A 20,975-nucleotide genomic window follows, 5' to 3' on the forward strand; every position below is an offset into this window, starting at 1 on the left:
GGCGCGTAGCTGAGGTCACCGCTTGGCGACAAAAAGTTGGATTTTGTAGCCTTTTCGTTTGTCCTCGATGTATGGGCCGATGGTTGATTACGCGAACGGGGAAGGACAGCGGCGTACAACTGCCTCTGCGGACTGCCGGACGCGAGGACTCCATAAAAATGGACTCCTTCCTTGTTACAGCTCACTGGAGCTCACAGGACGAAAAAGCTGCCGTGGACACTGCAGGGCTAAACATGCACTCCCATCGTCAACATCACGTTCTTTTCACACACTCTCTATTTTTTGCACTCCATTTCCTCGTACCCTCCCATCGACAGAACAGCTACGAGCCTTCAACAATGTCTGTCCGCCCGTCCGTGAGCGTCTACTCCGCGTCGTCCGACTCCGTGGTCGGCACGTGCCCGCTGCCTGCGGTGTTCACTGCGCCGATCCGCAGCGACATCGTGCAGTTCGTGCACACGAACATGGCGAAGAACTCCCGCCAGGCGTACGCGGTGAACCGGCTGTCCGGCATGAACCACTCCGCGCACTCGTGGGGTACCGGCCGCGCCGTTGCGCGTATCCCGCGCATCAGCGGCGGTGGCACGAGCACGTCCGGTGCTGGTGCGTTCGGTAACATGTGCCGTGGTGGCCGCATGTTTGCGCCGACGAAGATCTTCCGCCGCTGGCACCGCAAGATCAACCTGCACCAGAAGCGCTTCGCCGTGGTGTCCGCGCTCGCCGCGTCGTCGGTGCCTGCGCTGGTGATGTCGCGCGGTCACAAGATCGAGAACATCCCGGAGGTGCCGCTTGTGGTGGAGGACTCGATCCAGGGCTACGAGAAGACGAAGGAGGCCGTTGCCTTTCTGAAGGCGATCGCCGCCATCGACGACGTGAACCGCGTGAACGACTCCCGCGAGATCCGCGCTGGCCGCGGCAAGATGCGCAACCGCCGCTACGTGGCCCGCCGCGGCCCGATGCTGGTGATGCCCGACAACAAGGGCACCCGTGCGTTCCGCAACATCTTCGGCCTGGACCTGGCGAACGTGAGCGCGCTGAACCTGCTGCACCTCGCCCCCGGTGGCCACGTTGGCCGCTTCGTGATCTGGACCAAGTCCGCGTTCGAGCAGCTGGACAAGATCTTCGGCACGTTCACCGAGGCGTCCGCCGTGAAGAAGGGTTTCACGCTGCCCGCGCCGATGATCACGAACACGGACGTGACGCGGATCATGCAGTCGGAGGAGGTGCGCCGCGTGCTGAAGCCGAAGAAGCTGCAGCCGAAGAAGGCGAGCCGCTACCAGAAGCCGACGAACGGGATCAAGAACCGCCGCCTGCGCCTGCGCCTGAACCCGTACGTGAAGCGCGAGACGGCTGCTGCGAAGGGCCTGCACGACAAGAAGAACCGCGATGCCCGCCGCGCTGCGAAGGCGACGCGCATTGCGAAGGCGAAGAAGGCCGCGACGAAGCCGGCGAAGAAGTGAGCCGCTGGTGTCGTGCATCCTCCCTCGCAGCCGGACCAGCACCAACGCGGTTGGCCCGTTGGATGTGACGGTGCCGTGTGCTGAGGCTCCAAAAAACTAAACGGACCAGCGTAGGGGCAGGACAAGGGGAGCGGCGGCCTCGATATAAGAAAGGTACATATATATATATATATTATGTTCATGGAAGCCCTCCAGACATGGAAGGGAAGACGTGAAGGTATTTTAGTTAAAGAAGGTACTGTGTGGTGCATAAAAAAATACGTAAATAACGTTCGACAGTGAATGCAGGCGGTGTCCAAAAGAGTACCATAACTTTATGGCGACCCCATGCGGTGCTGAGAAGCGTGCAGGCGCACAGAAGAATAACACCACCAACAAAAGAACACGTTGATCAACAACGGCGTCCTGATGCGAGAATTCGAGTGATCCAAGTCCTGTCGAAGGAGAAGCGTGCTTGCGAGGCGCGTAGCTGAGGTCACCGCTTGGCGACAAAAAGTTGGATTTTGTAGCCTTTTCGTTTGTCCTCGATGTATGGGCCGATGGTTGATTACGCGAACGGGGAAGGACAGCGGCGTACAACTGCCTCTGCGGACTGCCGGACGCGAGGACTCCATAAAAATGGACTCCTTCCTTGTTACAGCTCACTGGAGCTCACAGGACGAAAAAGCTGCCGTGGACACTGCAGGGCTAAACATGCACTCCCATCGTCAACATCACGTTCTTTTCACACACTCTCTATTTTTTGCACTCCATTTCCTCGTACCCTCCCATCGACAGAACAGCTACGAGCCTTCAACAATGTCTGTCCGCCCGTCCGTGAGCGTCTACTCCGCGTCGTCCGACTCCGTGGTCGGCACGTGCCCGCTGCCTGCGGTGTTCACTGCGCCGATCCGCAGCGACATCGTGCAGTTCGTGCACACGAACATGGCGAAGAACTCCCGCCAGGCGTACGCGGTGAACCGGCTGTCCGGCATGAACCACTCCGCGCACTCGTGGGGTACCGGCCGCGCCGTTGCGCGTATCCCGCGCATCAGCGGCGGTGGCACGAGCACGTCCGGTGCTGGTGCGTTCGGTAACATGTGCCGTGGTGGCCGCATGTTTGCGCCGACGAAGATCTTCCGCCGCTGGCACCGCAAGATCAACCTGCACCAGAAGCGCTTCGCCGTGGTGTCCGCGCTCGCCGCGTCGTCGGTGCCTGCGCTGGTGATGTCGCGCGGTCACAAGATCGAGAACATCCCGGAGGTGCCGCTTGTGGTGGAGGACTCGATCCAGGGCTACGAGAAGACGAAGGAGGCCGTTGCCTTTCTGAAGGCGATCGCCGCCATCGACGACGTGAACCGCGTGAACGACTCCCGCGAGATCCGCGCTGGCCGCGGCAAGATGCGCAACCGCCGCTACGTGGCCCGCCGCGGCCCGATGCTGGTGATGCCCGACAACAAGGGCACCCGTGCGTTCCGCAACATCTTCGGCCTGGACCTGGCGAACGTGAGCGCGCTGAACCTGCTGCACCTCGCCCCCGGTGGCCACGTTGGCCGCTTCGTGATCTGGACCAAGTCCGCGTTCGAGCAGCTGGACAAGATCTTCGGCACGTTCACCGAGGCGTCCGCCGTGAAGAAGGGTTTCACGCTGCCCGCGCCGATGATCACGAACACGGACGTGACGCGGATCATGCAGTCGGAGGAGGTGCGCCGCGTGCTGAAGCCGAAGAAGCTGCAGCCGAAGAAGGCGAGCCGCTACCAGAAGCCGACGAACGGGATCAAGAACCGCCGCCTGCGCCTGCGCCTGAACCCGTACGTGAAGCGCGAGACGGCTGCTGCGAAGGGCCTGCACGACAAGAAGAACCGCGATGCCCGCCGCGCTGCGAAGGCGACGCGCATTGCGAAGGCGAAGAAGGCCGCGACGAAGCCGGCGAAGAAGTGAGCCGCTGGTGTCGTGCATCCTCCCTCGCAGCCGCACGTGGACGTGCCTGCCTGCGTGAGTTCCTCGGCCTGCGTGCCGTAGTCTGTTAATTCCTTCTTTTTCTCCACCTGTTTCTTTTCTGATCGAGGTGATGATTTCTCATTTCAAGTATGTTGACAAAAATACACCTTCCAGTATTTTGCAAGAACAGGTTCCCCAGGCAACTGTGGTGGTTCAGTTTCGAGATCTGCGAGGCTTCAGGGTTGGCCGCAGCGCTTCTCGATGTTTCGCAATGAGCGCTACCGCGTTGGTGGTTTTTGCTTTGTGTGAGCGGCGAAGACACAGTTGGCGCTGATGATGTTGTCGATGTGCCGAGCGCAACCCCGTATTGTCACCGGCAGCGGTGAGAGCGCGAGCAAAGAATAACGTTGTGAAGCTCATCTTTTGTCTACGCATCGATCTCTCAAAGGAAAACTTTGCTATGGTGTATGACAGGTGATTTCTATGTGCCTTGCGCCGCCTGTTGTATGTTGGGCCGTGCTCCGTCAATCTCTCCCATTATCGCTGCGGTCTCCCTCTTTGGGTCTCTTTTCTATGTGAAACGTTCTCTTTGATTTCCATGTTGGCACACGATGCGTGCAACCCGTTTGACTCACACAAGCAAACAATTGCAATTCTTGAAAATCTCTCATATCAGTTTTCTATTCCTTTTCGCAGTGCTAACAATGTCTGTCCGCCCGTCCGTGAGCGTCTACTCCGCGTCGTCCGACTCCGTGGTCGGCACGTGCCCGCTGCCTGCGGTGTTCACTGCGCCGATCCGCAGCGACATCGTGCAGTTCGTGCACACGAACATGGCGAAGAACTCCCGCCAGGCGTACGCGGTGAACCGGCTGTCCGGCATGAACCACTCCGCGCACTCGTGGGGTACCGGCCGCGCCGTTGCGCGTATCCCGCGCATCAGCGGCGGTGGCACGAGCACGTCCGGTGCTGGTGCGTTCGGTAACATGTGCCGTGGTGGCCGCATGTTTGCGCCGACGAAGATCTTCCGCCGCTGGCACCGCAAGATCAACCTGCACCAGAAGCGCTTCGCCGTGGTGTCCGCGCTCGCCGCGTCGTCGGTGCCTGCGCTGGTGATGTCGCGCGGTCACAAGATCGAGAACATCCCGGAGGTGCCGCTTGTGGTGGAGGACTCGATCCAGGGCTACGAGAAGACGAAGGAGGCCGTTGCCTTTCTGAAGGCGATCGCCGCCATCGACGACGTGAACCGCGTGAACGACTCCCGCGAGATCCGCGCTGGCCGCGGCAAGATGCGCAACCGCCGCTACGTGGCCCGCCGCGGCCCGATGCTGGTGATGCCCGACAACAAGGGCACCCGTGCGTTCCGCAACATCTTCGGCCTGGACCTGGCGAACGTGAGCGCGCTGAACCTGCTGCACCTCGCCCCCGGTGGCCACGTTGGCCGCTTCGTGATCTGGACCAAGTCCGCGTTCGAGCAGCTGGACAAGATCTTCGGCACGTTCACCGAGGCGTCCGCCGTGAAGAAGGGTTTCACGCTGCCCGCGCCGATGATCACGAACACGGACGTGACGCGGATCATGCAGTCGGAGGAGGTGCGCCGCGTGCTGAAGCCGAAGAAGCTGCAGCCGAAGAAGGCGAGCCGCTACCAGAAGCCGACGAACGGGATCAAGAACCGCCGCCTGCGCCTGCGCCTGAACCCGTACGTGAAGCGCGAGACGGCTGCTGCGAAGGGCCTGCACGACAAGAAGAACCGCGATGCCCGCCGCGCTGCGAAGGCGACGCGCATTGCGAAGGCGAAGAAGGCCGCGACGAAGCCGGCGAAGAAGTGAGCCGCTGGTGTCGTGCATCCTCCCTCGCAGCCGCACGTGGACGTGCCTGCCTGCGTGAGTTCCTCGGCCTGCGTGCCGTAGTCTGTTAATTCCTTCTTTTTCTCCACCTGTTTCTTTTCTGATCGAGGTGATGATTTCTCATTTCAAGTATGTTGACAAAAATACACCTTCCAGTATTTTGCAAGAACAGGTTCCCCAGGCAACTGTGGTGGTTCAGTTTCGAGATCTGCGAGGCTTCAGGGTTGGCCGCAGCGCTTCTCGATGTTTCGCAATGAGCGCTACCGCGTTGGTGGTTTTTGCTTTGTGTGAGCGGCGAAGACACAGTTGGCGCTGATGATGTTGTCGATGTGCCGAGCGCAACCCCGTATTGTCACCGGCAGCGGTGAGAGCGCGAGCAAAGAATAACGTTGTGAAGCTCATCTTTTGTCTACGCATCGATCTCTCAAAGGAAAACTTTGCTATGGTGTATGACAGGTGATTTCTATGTGCCTTGCGCCGCCTGTTGTATGTTGGGCCGTGCTCCGTCAATCTCTCCCATTATCGCTGCGGTCTCCCTCTTTGGGTCTCTTTTCTATGTGAAACGTTCTCTTTGATTTCCATGTTGGCACACGATGCGTGCAACCCGTTTGACTCACACAAGCAAACAATTGCAATTCTTGAAAATCTCTCATATCAGTTTTCTATTCCTTTTCGCAGTGCTAACAATGTCTGTCCGCCCGTCCGTGAGCGTCTACTCCGCGTCGTCCGACTCCGTGGTCGGCACGTGCCCGCTGCCTGCGGTGTTCACTGCGCCGATCCGCAGCGACATCGTGCAGTTCGTGCACACGAACATGGCGAAGAACTCCCGCCAGGCGTACGCGGTGAACCGGCTGTCCGGCATGAACCACTCCGCGCACTCGTGGGGTACCGGCCGCGCCGTTGCGCGTATCCCGCGCATCAGCGGCGGTGGCACGAGCACGTCCGGTGCTGGTGCGTTCGGTAACATGTGCCGTGGTGGCCGCATGTTTGCGCCGACGAAGATCTTCCGCCGCTGGCACCGCAAGATCAACCTGCACCAGAAGCGCTTCGCCGTGGTGTCCGCGCTCGCCGCGTCGTCGGTGCCTGCGCTGGTGATGTCGCGCGGTCACAAGATCGAGAACATCCCGGAGGTGCCGCTTGTGGTGGAGGACTCGATCCAGGGCTACGAGAAGACGAAGGAGGCCGTTGCCTTTCTGAAGGCGATCGCCGCCATCGACGACGTGAACCGCGTGAACGACTCCCGCGAGATCCGCGCTGGCCGCGGCAAGATGCGCAACCGCCGCTACGTGGCCCGCCGCGGCCCGATGCTGGTGATGCCCGACAACAAGGGCACCCGTGCGTTCCGCAACATCTTCGGCCTGGACCTGGCGAACGTGAGCGCGCTGAACCTGCTGCACCTCGCCCCCGGTGGCCACGTTGGCCGCTTCGTGATCTGGACCAAGTCCGCGTTCGAGCAGCTGGACAAGATCTTCGGCACGTTCACCGAGGCGTCCGCCGTGAAGAAGGGTTTCACGCTGCCCGCGCCGATGATCACGAACACGGACGTGACGCGGATCATGCAGTCGGAGGAGGTGCGCCGCGTGCTGAAGCCGAAGAAGCTGCAGCCGAAGAAGGCGAGCCGCTACCAGAAGCCGACGAACGGGATCAAGAACCGCCGCCTGCGCCTGCGCCTGAACCCGTACGTGAAGCGCGAGACGGCTGCTGCGAAGGGCCTGCACGACAAGAAGAACCGCGATGCCCGCCGCGCTGCGAAGGCGACGCGCATTGCGAAGGCGAAGAAGGCCGCGACGAAGCCGGCGAAGAAGTGAGCCGCTGGTGTCGTGCATCCTCCCTCGCAGCCGCACGTGGACGTGCCTGCCTGCGTGAGTTCCTCGGCCTGCGTGCCGTAGTCTGTTAATTCCTTCTTTTTCTCCACCTGTTTCTTTTCTGATCGAGGTGATGATTTCTCATTTCACTTATCCAAAAGCAAGAGCTCAAAATTATGAGTCGCAATAAGAGGCTCTCGCTGAGGAGGTATCGACATCCACAGCGTCAGCAGGCGTTAGATGTAGCCAGGGGGAAAAGCGGCGGCAAATAGCTCCGAGGTGCAACAGGGATGTGTCAGGGTTGCTGGCAGGAAGCCACTCACCTTGAAAGGCTGTGGGAGGCGTTCACGGGGCAGGTTGCTGCGGTCCGACGGGTATTGATTTCTGTTCTTTGGCCCGCCGCACTGGTCTCTCGTTTTCTCACGTCTAAGGCTTTCTGATGCAACTGGATGTTCTTGCTCCTGCGCGTGCAGCGTGGAATGCGTGTCGCTCGCGTACCTGAAACGCTCACGTTTTCTCTCCTTCACACGTCTCCATCCTCCTTTCCTTTTGTGTTCTTCTTTTACTTTCCTCTGTGCTGGTGTTTTCTTTTACCCCTTCCGTTTCACTGGGAATTGGAGTGCTACCGTTCTTGTTTTTTGGCTGGTGTGCACCGGCGTTGAATTTCCCGCTCTGTTTCTCTACCGTCGAACTGGTAGCTGATATATATATATATATATATATATACATACATTATTCTTCGTTATTATTGTTATTGTTATCACTTTTCTTCTTCTGTACGTGATCATGTCTAATTTCCCAAAGCTGGCGCGGATTAAGTCCGAGGATGAGAATATGGAAAAGATCCACGTCGCGGCCCGCAAGGATCAGACGGAGGAGGTGCGCCGCCTGATCGGCCTTGGTGTGAACCCCACCATCCAAAACCGCTTCGGCTGTACGGCGCTGCACCTGGCGTGTAAGTTTGGCTGTGTCGAGACCGCCCAATACCTGGCGAGTGTGGCCGAGGTGCACTCCTCCTGGCACGGGCAGAAGCCGATCCACCTCGCCGTCCTCTCCAATCAGCTGGACCTGGTGAAGGCGCTCGTCGAGGGCGCGAAGGTGCGGGGACTGTCGACGGAGACGCTGCTGAACGAGTGCGATGAGCGGGAGGTGAACGAAATCGGCACCCACCTGAAGCACTGCAAGGGGCAGACGGCGCTGCATTGGTGTGTGGGGCTGGGGCCGGATTACCTACCGATGATGCAGCTACTCGTCCAGCTGGGGGCGTCACCGACGGCGAAGGACAAGAACGATGAGACGCCGCTCATGCGGGCGATGGAGTTCAACTGGCCGGAGGCGCTGGAGATGATGTTAGACAACGTCCCGAACCAGAATGCGCTGCGGCTTGACTACTCGGACAAGAACGGCCGCTCCCACCTTCATTGGGCGATCCTCAACAACAACGAGGCGATGGGGCTGCGCTTCGTAGAGATGGGCCACAACGTGAACATGGAGGACGCCGAGCACGTCGCCCCGCTGTACCTCTCGGTGCGGGCAGCCATGGTGCCCCTCACGGCAAAGCTTGCGGAGTTGTCGGATGTGCTGCTCGTGCAGAATTGTCCGTTTCACAACGGGACGACGGTGGTGCGGGATCGGATTGCGTGGCTAGACTTTGTCTCGGCGGACGCGGACGCGGAGCCAGCCAAGGCGGAGGTGATTCGGCTTTTTCAGGCAAAGCTGAATGAGATCATGGCAGGCCTTGGCGGTGGCGCGAAGGACGGCGAGAAGAAGAAGAAGCGGGGCAGCAACACCATCAAGAAGATGAGCTTAGCGCCTTCCGCCCCCGTCCGCGATCGATCTCGCAGTCGGGGAAGGAGTTTGAACTCTCGCAAGTAAACGCAATAGTTTCCTTTTCCTTTTCTGCTTGATATCTAGCCCGAAACACGTTAGAGTGCTCTTTTCTTTCACGTATTGTTATTGATTTTTTCTGTTCTTTTACGGAGGGCCTACCGAAAAAGACGTGTGCTGTGTGCTGCTGCAGTTATAGCGCCGTGCCACACGCGTGCTTGTATGATGTATAGTGCAGTTATTCGACCAAAACAGGAAGTTCGGTTGAAGTGGCACGGCGGGGAAAAATGAAAAGACAAGGCCCCTCAATAAGAACAAGCTGAAACGCGAAGCTGGGTTTCATCAAAAGAAAAGAAAGGACGCTAAGAAAACAAATTTATAGAAGTGGAAAAAAGCCGTTAATGTATTCGCCTCCATGTGTTTTTCTTCGTGAAGGTTCTATTCTCCAGTACTACTGAAGATTTATTCTTCTGGAGTTGAAGTCCTCGTCGCACTCAGAGCAACGCAGTGTTCTGCGCGGCTTCACTTTTTTCACCCTCCCACCGCGCGTTATTCGTTTGCACCGGCTTGTTGTGATGTACATATCCCTTTTCAATGGCGCATACTCCCAGTATCTTTTTTTCTATGTTTATCAGAGAGCACTCAACTGCTCACGGATGTGTGCCGAAACCCGGCAGCATCCGCTATTCTACCCAACGAGATGACTTTTCTTGGGATTGTAAACGGAGCAGTACCTTCGTAACGTGCATCCGCTCGCTCATCTACGCCAGTAAACACAACAGCACTGTTGTCCGCCGCATTTAACGCTTCTATGACTCCCATTCGTGTACGGGTTGTTCTCTCGCTACGACTTCCTTTCGTCGCCTTCACCCTTTTTTTTCCCCTTTTCTGTTTCGCTTCCACTCTTTTGTTCTTTTTTTGTTATTTTGCTGGTGCGACCTCTCAGCCTAGTGGACCACGAGAGTTCAATTGAAATCGCACACGAGGTTACACCCCGATCAAGGCGCAGGAGAAGATCGCGGAAAAGCGTTTCTATTTGGGCGGCGCAGAACACACGCTCTTTGGGCATCTCTCTTCTCTCTTGTAGGCCAGTACAAGGAAGAGAAGCAGCATTTAATTCCCGCTTGACATCGGTAACACACACACACACCCACAAACTGGAGCTCATAAGTAATTAAGTACTCTCGCTGCAGCGAGACCCACCGCGCTTGTTGAACGTTGCAGAGCGGCGTTAGTCGTACGAGGCCGTTCAAATAAACAAAAGAGATTAGTTTTCTACTCTGCTCCTCCTTTGGGTTGGTGTAGTTGTACCTGGTCTCCTTTGCTTTCTTTTTCTGAGCACCGCTTCTCACGTCGTTATTTTTATTGTTCGTTTGTTTGCTGCCTTCACCCCTGCACATCGTTGCGGCGTGCTGCCTCTTCACTTTCTGCCATGGACTTCAACCCTATTAGCATTGAGGAAGAGGATGGCCACACTCAGCGTCCGAACGGCGTGGCTGTTCCCCCCATTCAAGGCAGCCGCGGCAGCTCTGGCATCTTAAACGCGAATTCCACCTTCGGTGATGCCCTGCGCATGTGCCACAACGCCTTCTACTACCACACCAGCTGGTCGGTGCCCTACCCCGAGGTTCCCGCATCCCCGATGCTCTACTACCCGGACGAGTACCGACGCCTGGTTGACTCGCCGGCGCCGCTGGGCGTCATGCAGTCGGAGCTGGATGCGATGCAGATGGGCGTGCTGGACAGCATCCCACTCGCTTACTACCCACTGAACCCAACTGCCATCGAGGAGGCGCGGCTGGCGATGCAGCGCAACTTGCTAAAGAAGAAGCGGACGGAGGCTGCGGCGACAACAACCGCAGCAACGGAGGCGTCGCCCACCACCAACGTGGCAGCGGCGGCGGCAGCGCGGCACGGGCTTCGAGGGCGGCTGGCACCGGGTGACGCCGAAATTGCACGCATCATCGTGGACCCGAACGAGATCCAGATCCGCAATTTGCCTTCCCTGACCCATGTCCAGCGGCCCCTCTACACGGATATCGGTCTCGTTCCGCAGGAAGACCGCCATGCGGCGCGTGTGGCACGCACCCAGCCAAAGGAGAGCAAGCCGGTTACCGCCGCGGTGACGACGGCGGACATGCTGCGGCAGTGGCGCTTGGATGTGCAGGCATCGTTCCAGGAGGCGGGTCAGGTCGACGCGGGATTTGCGCGCTTCATTGCGGAGGTGGCGCATACGAAGTTGGGGCTGGACCGCACGAACCCGCGTCACTTGCACTTAACGCGTGCCCTGTGGAGTCGTCTTTTCCAGGGCACGAGAAGGGAGCAGCAGCATAAGGTGTGGTACGCGCTGTGCCGCTTCTCCTCCACCTTCGACGACACCCGCGCCCCGGAAGCGGCGGTGGCGCAGATGCGTCTGGATCGGGAGTCGCTGAAGCTGCCGCAGTACGCGGCGAGTTGGTTCCCGCTTCTGAAGGAGTACGCGGAGGCCGTCCGCGACTACGCCGCTTCACTCGCAGGTGGCGTCGAGCAGCGCCGTGAGAACCTGCAATTTCACGATAAGGAGCTCGATGAGCTATACAGCGGCAACGTGTACACGAACATCGAGCTGGACGGCAAGCTAGTCCGCACCAGCGCCGACCGCCAGAAGAGCGCCATCTACCCGGTGGAGGTGTTGCCGGTGTACCCGAGCGGGTATCAGCGGGCAGCGGAGATGGGGCCGACGGTGCTGCGGCTGCAGGACGCAGAGGCGTTAGATTTCCTCGCCGAGCGCGATGCTTCACTGCACCACGTTATACTGCCGGATGCCGTGCTGCCAAAGTCTGCGCTGCGCCGTCCACACATGTTGGTGGGTGACTGCAACTTGTTGGTTGCAGAGGAGGGCGACTTCAGCAGCGTACAGCCCGGCTCGACCTTGTGCTACGGCGTGTCGGAGGAGAACGCCTACCAGTCCCTCCAGAAGGAGCCTCTCAACACGGCGAGTTACCTGTTGCGCCTCGAGCAGACAGTGGCGGAGGCGGCGCAGCCGCTTGGCACGAACTACGACGGCCGATACGTGGCGTACGACCGCATTGGACACCGCGACATTTACCAGAAGACAAACAGCGCGGATAGCAGCACCCTGTCGCGGTACGTCGTCATGTTTGCGGACGCGCCGGTGCAGGGTGGCACGGCGCCTGCTGCTGCTGCTGCGGCGGATATAGTGGATGCTGGCGTATCTCCCGCAGGGGCGAAGCGGGAGAGGGAGGGGGTAGGCGCCACCGCTACCGCCGCAACGGACGACGACGCAGGACCTGCCTTTCAAGTTCCACGGATGGAGTTTTAAGAGCGAGGGAGAAATAACGCAGAAATGGGTTGCCGCGATACCCCTTTTGTTTGCTCCATTTCAGAGGGTTATGCGTTCTCAACAAACGAGGTGATGGATCAGCGCAGCACCCCTTGGCTGATGTTTCTGCATCTTGGAAGAGTTTTTTTTTAATGGAGGATGAAGAGAGGTGGCAGCTGCGTGAAGTGCAAGTCTATCTATCTATCTATCTATCTATCTATCTATCTATCTATATATATATATATATATAGTTGCTGTTGAAGGTGTATTCTCTTACCCTTTTCAGTCGGGAGTAGTTTTGGCTTTTATGGTTGTGACGGGAAGAAAGAATAAGCGTAAGATGCGGATGAGTGTCGCCGCGGGGCACACGCAGACACACAAGCTTGGTTGGTGTTGTTGAGGCGGCCGCACAGGTTCTGACACAGTAGGGAGATTTTTTTCCACCGTCGCGCCTTTACAGCGGCGCTCTCTCGTTAGACGTCGTTCGCAGGGGCCGTGTAAAGCGGTGATGCTTTTCTTGGTCGATTCCCGTCCTTCCTCCCTTTTTTTTTCTTTGCATTGTTTTGACGGTCGCGTTCGCCTCAGCTGTGTTTGGTTTGGCTTCTCTTTGGCTGTTGTCTAACGGCTTTTTCTTTCTTCGTGTTTCCCGTGTGTCTTGTACGTATTTATCTTCCTCTAGGAAGTTGTATTGACCTCCGAATGCGACGGGAGGTGAAGGCTCCCTGCGAAACAACACAGCGAAAAGGAGAAAAATGAATGGAATTCCTCCATCGCTGCGTTTCGGTCACTGACACATGTGCCGTGTATGTCAAAATGAAGAAGAATTAGGAACAACAGTGCAAGGCGGTAGTGTGTGCCTCTATTGTGGTTATGATCTCAACAGGTCATCGTTTTTGTGCACCCACGTCGACGCTTCGATGGGTGGCGGCATCTTTTAAATCGTCCGACAACACTTTGCGCTGCGTGTCGAGACAAGCGGCTGACACGGTGCGGAATGTGTTTGTTTTTCCCTTTGTCTTCCGTCTCTGATGTGTGCAACGCCCAACGCTTCGACGAACGTCATCTTTGCCATGGTTCTGGTGTCGTGACTTCCTTTTTCAATCCACCGCAGAGCACGAAGGCTGTGCTGCCGTTACGATCGTAAAGGAAAAAAGGCGAATACCTCAGTTTATCACATCTCATCTGCCTCTCTGCTCTTTACTACTCCTTTTTCTTTTCCTTTGGTTAACATAAAACACATCCCCCCCGTCTCCTATTTTTTATTTGACGTTATTTAACTCGTGCCGCGTCGACCAACCTAACACCACTGCCACAACAGCCTCTTAAAAAAAGGGAAATAAAGATAAACTAAAACCCGCCTCGTCCGCTTTTGCATCTCCTGTTTTTGGAACGCGCACACCAATCAGCGCGGAACGAAAAGGTAGAGTGAAGGCTTCGAAGTCCACCCAAAGAAGGACACGTAGCACACAGTGCTTCCTGTGCTTCACCACTGCTTTCCTTTTCCCTCGGTTTTTTCTTTCAAACGTTCTTCACATCATCTCCAACGCTTGTGTTTGTTTGCTTTTTTCGACAAAAAAGGAAGCGGTCTTTTTCGTTGGTAGATCGAGCAGAGCTTCCACAGCCACAAAGGAGCAAACACAGCAAACTGATTGTTTTTGTTTTTCTTTCTAGTCTTGTGTGGCTCTCTTGTGCCTGTAGCCGGTGACGAAGAAGAGAGGAATACCCCCGAAGACGAAGCGTTGTCTTTGCTGCGCCTCACAGCCGTTTTCTTTTTTTTTTTCTTCCCGCTCAAACAGCAGAAAGGAAAGCACTCGAGGCAGAAGGAAAGTTAAAATAACAGAAAAAAACCCGGCGTAACTTCAACAGAGAAGAGAGCCGACGTGGTTTGATGAAACTCAACCTAATTATTTCTATCCGTGTTCAGTGAACCTTTTTTTTTCTTTGTGTGTGCTTTTTTTTTTTTAAGAGGGGGAAACTCAATAACCACATCTGACTGCACTTTTGGTGTCTCGCCCTTCTTTTTTTTTCTTTCTTCTTGCACGCTCTGTGACGCCGCTCTGCTTTGTTGCATGTGCTGAGCGCACGCTATTCTTTTCACAGATACACAGAATAGACGAAACAAAGAAGAAGAAAGGAGTAACGCAGCGCCCCATAAGTTGCTGTCCGATCGAATTTTTCATTTTGTTATTCTTCTGCCTTTGAGCAATTTTCAACTGTCTTTTCTTTCTCTCTCCTTCTCTATCGTGATATAAACTTGCATGGTCATAGATATATTCTTTTCATTTATTTATTTATTTTTTCTTCTTTTCTTCTCCAGATTCGAGAATCGGCAGCTGTGGGGAATCCCGTAGGCACTACGTATACAATCGTCCTCTGGCTTAGCATTCCGGACCGCGTTAAACGTAAACAAGAAGAGAGCTGACGCAACCGCTTTATTTTTTTTTTTTTTGGCATTATATATAAATATATATTATATACTGTGTTTGTCGTCAGAGTTCTTTCAAGCACACAATCAAACAAACAAACAAAAAGCCAGAAGGTCTTTATTTTGAAACTCTAAAGAAAAAGAAAACTGCGCTCTTTACGACCCTCTATTCTCCATAACGTACTTTTCCTTTCTCGAGGCACGAGGTCCAGTTGGCTCTTACATCGACAGCAGCTCCAATCACGCCGAGCTCAGTGTCTGTTACGCTGATACACGAATCGAGAGCGCACAGGACAACAGAATAACAGCTTTCTATTTGGGGAGACAGACAAACGAACAAAGGCACCGCGTTTTTCTACAATTAAAGGATCGGCGCACACAGCAAAAAAGAAAATTCGAACCTTTTTTTTGTCTTCTGTTTTCTGCACACTGCGAAAAACAGCAACAAAAACAGAACTCTTCAAGAGCTCACGCGCCTTGAAAGAAAAGGAAAAGCAATTATTGCAAGACCCCAAACCGAGATCCCCGCAAGCAGGCGAAGAAAAGGAAAGAAATCCAAAGCGAAGCAGACTATCTTTTTGTTTTCCCTTTTCTGCGAAGAGCGGCGATTTCCTTGCTGAACAAACGAACCAAGAGTCAACACGACTACGTGATCAGACAGTTTCCTTTCTCAGAGAAGAAGAACCGCGGAAAAAGAAGAACAAAAGCAAAAGAATAACGTACCTCTACAGTTATCGCGATCCTTCAAAATACACCAGTTTGCTTTGTTTTCCTTTCTGTGTGCTAAGGTGACTTCACAACGCCCCCCCCCCCTTTCCCTCTCTCTCCGTATTTTCTACACAACAACAAAAAAGTGTTCGTGCCGCTTTCTTCTTCTCTTTTTTTTTTAAATACGACAAGGTTGTATAATTAACACACGCCCATTCCTATTAAACTCCCTGCTCTCGTATTCCCTCTATTATTTTTTTTTCTTACCGTTTCTTTTTCTCTCCTTTCTTCTTTCTTCCCTCAGCGTCAGTTGTAACAGATAACAGAGGTCTTAGCGCTAACACCGTTGTATATATATTTTGTGTTCTCCTGCCTTACACGCACTTTGAGGCGCGGCTGAAGAAGTGTGGGCGTCCTTCAGCATTTCTCTCCCCCCCCCTCTCTCTCCTTCGTCACAAAAATTGTTTCTCTTTTCATTCACGTCTTCACAAATACTATTTTTTAAATTTCTTTCCGGCTTTTCCTCGCTCCAATTTCTATTCTCTTCGCCCATCACTCAAGACCCACGCAGTCGAGGCATTTTCCTATTCAGCGATTGTTGACTGCCCCTCTCGATTTTTCTTTTCCTTTACCGTCTCTTCACATACTTTTTCTTGTTTTGGTGACTTCTCTTCCCAAATTCTACGCGATCTTTTGCTCACTGGTATATTATTGCTGTACCGCTGACTCGCTCCGCTTCCTCACTCTCATACTTTTTTTTTCTTTTCTTCTTGCTTTGTTTGCTCCGTTGCGCGTTGCTGGTAGCGCTTAACTTGACAGGGTAGAGCTCAAACAGGAACTTCAAAGAGTATTCTCATCTGTGTGTTTGCATTTCCTCTCCCTATAAAACCTTTTTGTTTTAAGCCTCTTCACCTTTTCCCTCTCCATTTTCTGTTTCGTTGTTGCCGCAGCAAAAACGAAGCGTCCTTTCGTTGGCTACTTGACACGTTTCTCTTCCTTTAGAGAGGCGCTCTTCTCTTCGTTGGTTTTTTTCTTTCCTTTCTCGTCCACGGACCTTCATTAAACGTTTTTGGGAGAGCAGCGTGCGCTTTGTTGCGGCACCTCCAATCTCTCTTTACACGCCCCGCTTCACTATTCCTTTTCTCTCTTTTCTTTGCTTTCTTTTTTTTTTACCTTGTTTGCTTGTTTGCTTGTTCTTGCATGATGCCGTATATTGCGCGCGCCCCGTACGCAGATACAGCCGGAAACTCGAAAATGCCACCCATGGCAGCCACAGCAGCCGGCAAGCCGCCAGCACCTGCCCACGCCACCTACCCGCTCGTCAACGTGAACGAACCGCCAGCAAGTAGCAACAACGATGCAATCAACACTTCAAGCCCCCTGCGGTACAGCCACGCCGGCGGCCGCGGCGGCTGCTACGTCAGCCACAGCAGCGCCACCAGCTTTTTCAACTACAGTAACAAGAACACTACTACTGCGGCTACGATGGCTTGTGTGAGCGCCGGGCCCCCGGGAGCCAGTCGCATCGCGTCGTTCCCCTCGAACGAACTGCAAGAGTACATTTCCATGACCTCCCCTGCGAGCGACTTCTACTACTACTCCCCTCAGCCCTTTTATTTGGAGTCGCCGGCGCCGTGTGCGGCAGCGGAGTTGTACGGCCATGGCAGCCCCGGCCCCACCAGCTTTGCCGCGTACGCTGCGATGCAACCCGCGTCGGGTCCGTACTGCTACAACAGCACAGATCCCGCCTTCTCTTCCGCCTGTGGCGGCGGCGGTGGTGTTGCGGCCTCTGCGGGGACCAATACACCTTCGTTGATGAGCAGTATGAGCTTCAGCGGCTCACGCTTTCCGCAGTGGTACCTGCCACGTGGCCTGTACGGCTCCTCCATGGCTGCCGCGACTGGGGCCGGTGTGGCCGTCCCCTCCGTTGCATCTGGCGTTTATGGTACCACTCCCCTGTATGGCTACGCATCGCCTGCGCCAGCGAACGCGTCCGTGCCGTGTAACTCGGTTGAGGACGACGCGCTGAGCTGCGAGGAGAACTTTGCCGCGGCAGGGGCGTCGTGTCGGTATGCGCAGGAACTGCCCGTACCGCCGCGTCTCAGCCCGCAGTGCAAATCATCCAGCGCCGGCGGATCTCTCTCCTCGCAGCCGTCTATGCCGGGCTCGGAGCGGGCGCCGCAAGCATCCGCGTTTGCCTACCGCACGCCGTCGCACTACGGTGCAGCTGGCCTCTCGGCTGAAGCTTCTCCTGCGCAGTCGCCGACCTGCCGCCCTGCCCGTTCGCCGCAGTTTGTGTCCTATGACGGCCGCGCCTACGGCTTACCGGTGTACCGAGGAATCAGCTGTGCTGATGCGGCCATCGCGATCTCCCGCTCTGCTCTCGTCGCCGACACCCCCGACACGAACGTAAGCCCCAGCCGTAGCGTCGGCGGCGGCAACCACCAAGGATTGTGCAGTGGAGCGCCGCGGCAGGCGATGATGGTGAGTGGCATCGGTCGACGTGACGCACCAAGTGGCGCGGTGCTCTCTTCTGCCCTTCCGTCGGCCACGCCGCCTGAGGCGCCGGCTGCGAACACGCCTGCCTCTGCGGAGGGAGCCACCACGCAGAATGACGGAGCGGACGAGGAGGAGGAGGTGTACTCTCCGGAAGAAAAGGCGTTGCTGGTGGACGCGCACACCCGCCTGGCGAAGCTGCGCGCGAAGGCGCACGAGGAGCAGCAGCAGCAGCAGCAAAGACAGGCGCGGTCAGCGCTGTCAGTTTGGTCTTCACCGGCCACCTCGGTTTCCTCCCCCTCCACCATGCCCACGAGCGTCGAGCGAGGCAGCACCAACACCGCCGTGAGTGCTCCTGCAAGCGGAAAGCCGACGCTGCTGGCGGTGGCGCGTAGGCAGAGCGACGCGGAGGCACAGAGGCGGTTGAATGAGTCGGCGCATTCGGCGGGCACCGCGACGGACATACCCGTCTCCCCCATCCCGCACCTTCCCGGCTACGACGACGCCGACACGGCCCGTCTGGAGGACTCGATGCTGGAGGGGATGAACTTATCGCAGGAGCCCCCGACGGAGGGCGACGCGGATGGCGCTACCCGGGCGGTGCTAGAGCGGGTGCTGTCGCTGCGTGGAGTGAAGTGGCGCCACGACCCGTACAGCCGCCGCGTGTTGGCGCACCCCAGCAGCCCCACCAGCACGGAGGACGACGTACAAAGGACGGAGGACGGTGAGAACGATGAGGTGGTGCAGCGGGAGAGGAGCAGCGAGAGATGCCGTAACACTCCTCCGTCGTCGCGATCGAGACCGGCGAGCCCTGACACGCTTTCACGCAGCTGCCGGCAGCCGCTGGTGGACGCGGCGGGACGGAAGCGGCCAACCCCAGATGAGTCGACGCTGCCGAGCAGTGAGAGCACAACGCTCACGCAGCCGCCGGCGTCGCCGAACGTGTCGCAGCACACGCAGGACAGCCGCGATGGCAGTGCGGATGAGACCAGCACGCAGCCCAGTGTGCGCCGCATGCCCATCAAGAAGGTGTGCGTGCGACACTTTGTGGGCGGCAAGGACGGCGAACTGTCAGCCTCGGCAGACGGCGCCGTCGGCATGCTGGCGAAGGTGGTCTCTCAGCTCGTCTCCACTCGCCCCTCTGTGTCCACCACCGTCACGGCGTCAACGAAGACACAGGCAGACGCCTCTGTCAACGACAACACGCTTTCAAAGAGGAGCAGTTCGACTGACCACTTGACCGTGACCACGTCGGGCCCTCAGGAGAGCGTCACGGTGGCCACTTCTTCTCCTCTGCTTTGCACCGCACGGCCGCTGAAGGACGCTGTCGGTGCCCGCAGTAGTCCGTTGGTGCCGTCTCCGCGTTCCAAACACCATCTGCACCGCGATGTGAACGAAGGCGGCGCTGTGCCACGTGCATTGGCCACCGCCATGGCTACTAACAGCCACACAGGCAGCACGACCGATGACAGCAGCAACAGCGACAGCAGAAATGCTAGCAATCATCGTGTCAGCCCTGCGTCCTCAACGGAACCCGTGCTGAGGCAGATGGGCCCTTATGCGTCCTTTGGCCCTGACGCGCTCTCTGCCAGCTCTGGTGAGTCTCGATTCACGTCCTGGACGTTGCGTGCGCGGCTGCTGCAGGGCCTGCCGGCTGCCGCCGCCGCCGTTGCAACGCCTGCGTCCTCATTGCTCTCCCACAACTGGGGCCATAAGAAGGCGACCTGCACGGCGGACGTCGATACGCGGTTGCTGGTGCAGCTCTGGCGCACCCTCGACGCGAGCGGCTGCTTCCGCGACGTTCTCGAAGCACGCCAGCACAAGCTCGGGACGGAGAGCAACAGCTCCTCCCGCGTGACAGCACGCAATGTGGCCCGCCGCTTCAGCAGCAGCAACAGCCGCAACGGCGCGGCTGGGGAGGAGGAAAGCGGTGGCCGGTCGTATCGCTCGCAGCAGCAGCAGCATCAGCAGCTGAAGTGGGGGATGCTGACGGAGGAAGAGGTAACCCACGTCTACGTGCTGCGTCATCGCTACCGCAGCAGCTGCGCCGTGGCCGCCTGCCGGTACGACTGCGGCACGGAGGTGGTGGTGGACGGTGACATGGGCGTGGACACCGGTGTGGTCGTGCTCGTGATGACCAAGGCGGAGTACGACGGGTTGAGTCCGCTGGAACGGCGCCTGGCCGACCTCTCGCCGGAGTTGTCGCAAGCCCTGACGGAGTCGATCCATCGCCCTCTCACCGCGGAGGAGCGGCATCTGCGAAACGAGGCGCAGCGGCCGTTGGAAGACGCCACACTGGACTTTGTGCGCTACCTGGCAACGCAGCCGCACCTGTTCCACTCCTGTCGCATTGAGTGCATGAATTTTGTCGCGGTGGAATTCCAGGCGGATGGGCAGAAGCTGTATGTGTACTACCAAACCTCGTCTGCGGTGCGATTCCTGGAGCTGGCCACGTACTTGAACCACATCTTCCACTGCCGCATCTGGATGAAGATGGCCAAGGGCTGCTAGCGCGTGCGTCTTGTTTTTCCTCCCCTTTTTTTTACAGAGCGCTTGCTCTCTTCCATATATATATTTGATGGTTCTTTGGTCCCCTCGTCCCCCTGGTCAGAGCGACAACCACGTGTAGCTCTACAGCCCTTCCCTCTTGCACGGCAAGGGAGGTTAAACGGAGTATCATGTAGTTGTGCCCGTATAAAAAGAAAACTTGGGTGTGCAATGAAGGCTTTTTAGGAAAGAAAAAAAAAAAGCCCTTTTCTTCCTCCGTTGTTTGTGGGATTTTTGCTTTCAAGTGTTTGATGTCTTGCTGTTTTGAAGGGGAGTGGACCCCTGCTTTCTTCTTCTATTCATTCATATGTATTCCATCGTCTTTTCATTTTCTTCTGTGTTTCTAAAGATAAACTGTGCGTTGGAGTTGGTCACAGAGAAAGTTCAGCGCATTCAGTGGTTTCTTATTTCTTGGTAGCTGTTAAGAATTAAAGCACAAACGTGCGTGCGTCTCCCTCTCAGATATATACCCTCTTTTCTATATTTACAAATTGATGTGGGTCTATATATTTTTTACGAGTATATATCTATTTTTGTTTTACTTGGAATGAAGTGAAAAGAATAGGAAGTTTTCTCTTTGTTTCTTTCACCCGTGTGTGTGTGTGTGTGTGTGTGTGTGTG

At 56.4% G+C, this 20,975-nt stretch overlaps 7 protein-coding genes across 10 annotated transcripts; all 7 read left to right on the forward strand.

Annotated features, from left to right (window-relative positions):
- Positions 1 to 315: 315 nt before the first annotated feature.
- ABB37_04687 (putative ribosomal protein L1a) lies at positions 316 to 1,460 on the forward strand (the record flags this gene model as incomplete). 2 transcript variants are annotated; one of them, XM_015802457.1, is made up of 1 exon in its annotated part: positions 316 to 1,460. In XM_015802457.1, the coding sequence occupies exon 1, from the start codon at positions 339 to 341 to the stop codon at positions 1,458 to 1,460; it is 1,122 nt and encodes a 373-aa protein (XP_015658901.1). In that variant the 5' UTR covers positions 316 to 338. The 2 variants fall into 2 exon arrangements, with proteins under 2 accessions (XP_015658901.1, XP_015658902.1); XM_015802458.1 differs by having other exon boundaries at positions 321 to 1,460.
- Positions 1,461 to 2,235: 775 nt separating this feature from the next.
- On the forward strand, positions 2,236 to 3,380 carry ABB37_04688 (putative ribosomal protein L1a; the record flags this gene model as incomplete). Of its 2 annotated transcripts, none has more annotated exons than XM_015802459.1 (1): positions 2,236 to 3,380. In XM_015802459.1, the coding sequence occupies exon 1, from the start codon at positions 2,259 to 2,261 to the stop codon at positions 3,378 to 3,380; it is 1,122 nt and encodes a 373-aa protein (XP_015658903.1). In that variant the 5' UTR covers positions 2,236 to 2,258. The 2 variants fall into 2 exon arrangements, with proteins under 2 accessions (XP_015658903.1, XP_015658904.1); XM_015802460.1 differs by having other exon boundaries at positions 2,241 to 3,380.
- Positions 3,381 to 4,084: 704 nt separating this feature from the next.
- Positions 4,085 to 5,206, forward strand: ABB37_04689 (putative ribosomal protein L1a; the record flags this gene model as incomplete). Its single annotated transcript, XM_015802461.1, has 1 exon — positions 4,085 to 5,206. The coding sequence occupies one exon, from the start codon at positions 4,085 to 4,087 to the stop codon at positions 5,204 to 5,206; it is 1,122 nt and encodes a 373-aa protein (XP_015658905.1).
- Positions 5,207 to 5,910: 704 nt separating this feature from the next.
- ABB37_04690 (putative ribosomal protein L1a) lies at positions 5,911 to 7,032 on the forward strand (the record flags this gene model as incomplete). The annotated part of the gene is made up of 1 exon (XM_015802462.1): positions 5,911 to 7,032. The coding sequence occupies one exon, from the start codon at positions 5,911 to 5,913 to the stop codon at positions 7,030 to 7,032; it is 1,122 nt and encodes a 373-aa protein (XP_015658906.1).
- A 615-nt stretch (positions 7,033 to 7,647) lies between these two features.
- Positions 7,648 to 8,904, forward strand: ABB37_04691 (hypothetical protein; the record flags this gene model as incomplete). 2 transcript variants are annotated; one of them, XM_015802463.1, is made up of 1 exon in its annotated part: positions 7,648 to 8,904. In XM_015802463.1, the coding sequence occupies exon 1, from the start codon at positions 7,816 to 7,818 to the stop codon at positions 8,902 to 8,904; it is 1,089 nt and encodes a 362-aa protein (XP_015658907.1). In that variant the 5' UTR covers positions 7,648 to 7,815. The 2 variants fall into 2 exon arrangements, with proteins under 2 accessions (XP_015658907.1, XP_015658908.1); XM_015802464.1 differs by having other exon boundaries at positions 7,726 to 8,904.
- Positions 8,905 to 9,800: 896 nt separating this feature from the next.
- ABB37_04692 (hypothetical protein) lies at positions 9,801 to 12,178 on the forward strand (the record flags this gene model as incomplete). The annotated part of the gene is made up of 1 exon (XM_015802465.1): positions 9,801 to 12,178. The coding sequence occupies exon 1, from the start codon at positions 10,289 to 10,291 to the stop codon at positions 12,176 to 12,178; it is 1,890 nt and encodes a 629-aa protein (XP_015658909.1). The 5' UTR covers positions 9,801 to 10,288.
- Positions 12,179 to 13,494: 1,316 nt separating this feature from the next.
- Positions 13,495 to 20,318, forward strand: ABB37_04693 (hypothetical protein; the record flags this gene model as incomplete). Its single annotated transcript, XM_015802466.1, has 1 exon — positions 13,495 to 20,318. The coding sequence occupies exon 1, from the start codon at positions 16,566 to 16,568 to the stop codon at positions 20,316 to 20,318; it is 3,753 nt and encodes a 1,250-aa protein (XP_015658910.1). The 5' UTR covers positions 13,495 to 16,565.
- Between the last annotated feature and the right edge of the window lie 657 nt (positions 20,319 to 20,975).

The sequence above is a fragment of the Leptomonas pyrrhocoris genome, assembly GCF_001293395.1.
Source record: "Leptomonas pyrrhocoris isolate H10 chromosome Unknown, whole genome shotgun sequence".
Lineage (NCBI taxonomy): Eukaryota > Euglenozoa > Kinetoplastea > Trypanosomatida > Trypanosomatidae > Leptomonas > Leptomonas pyrrhocoris.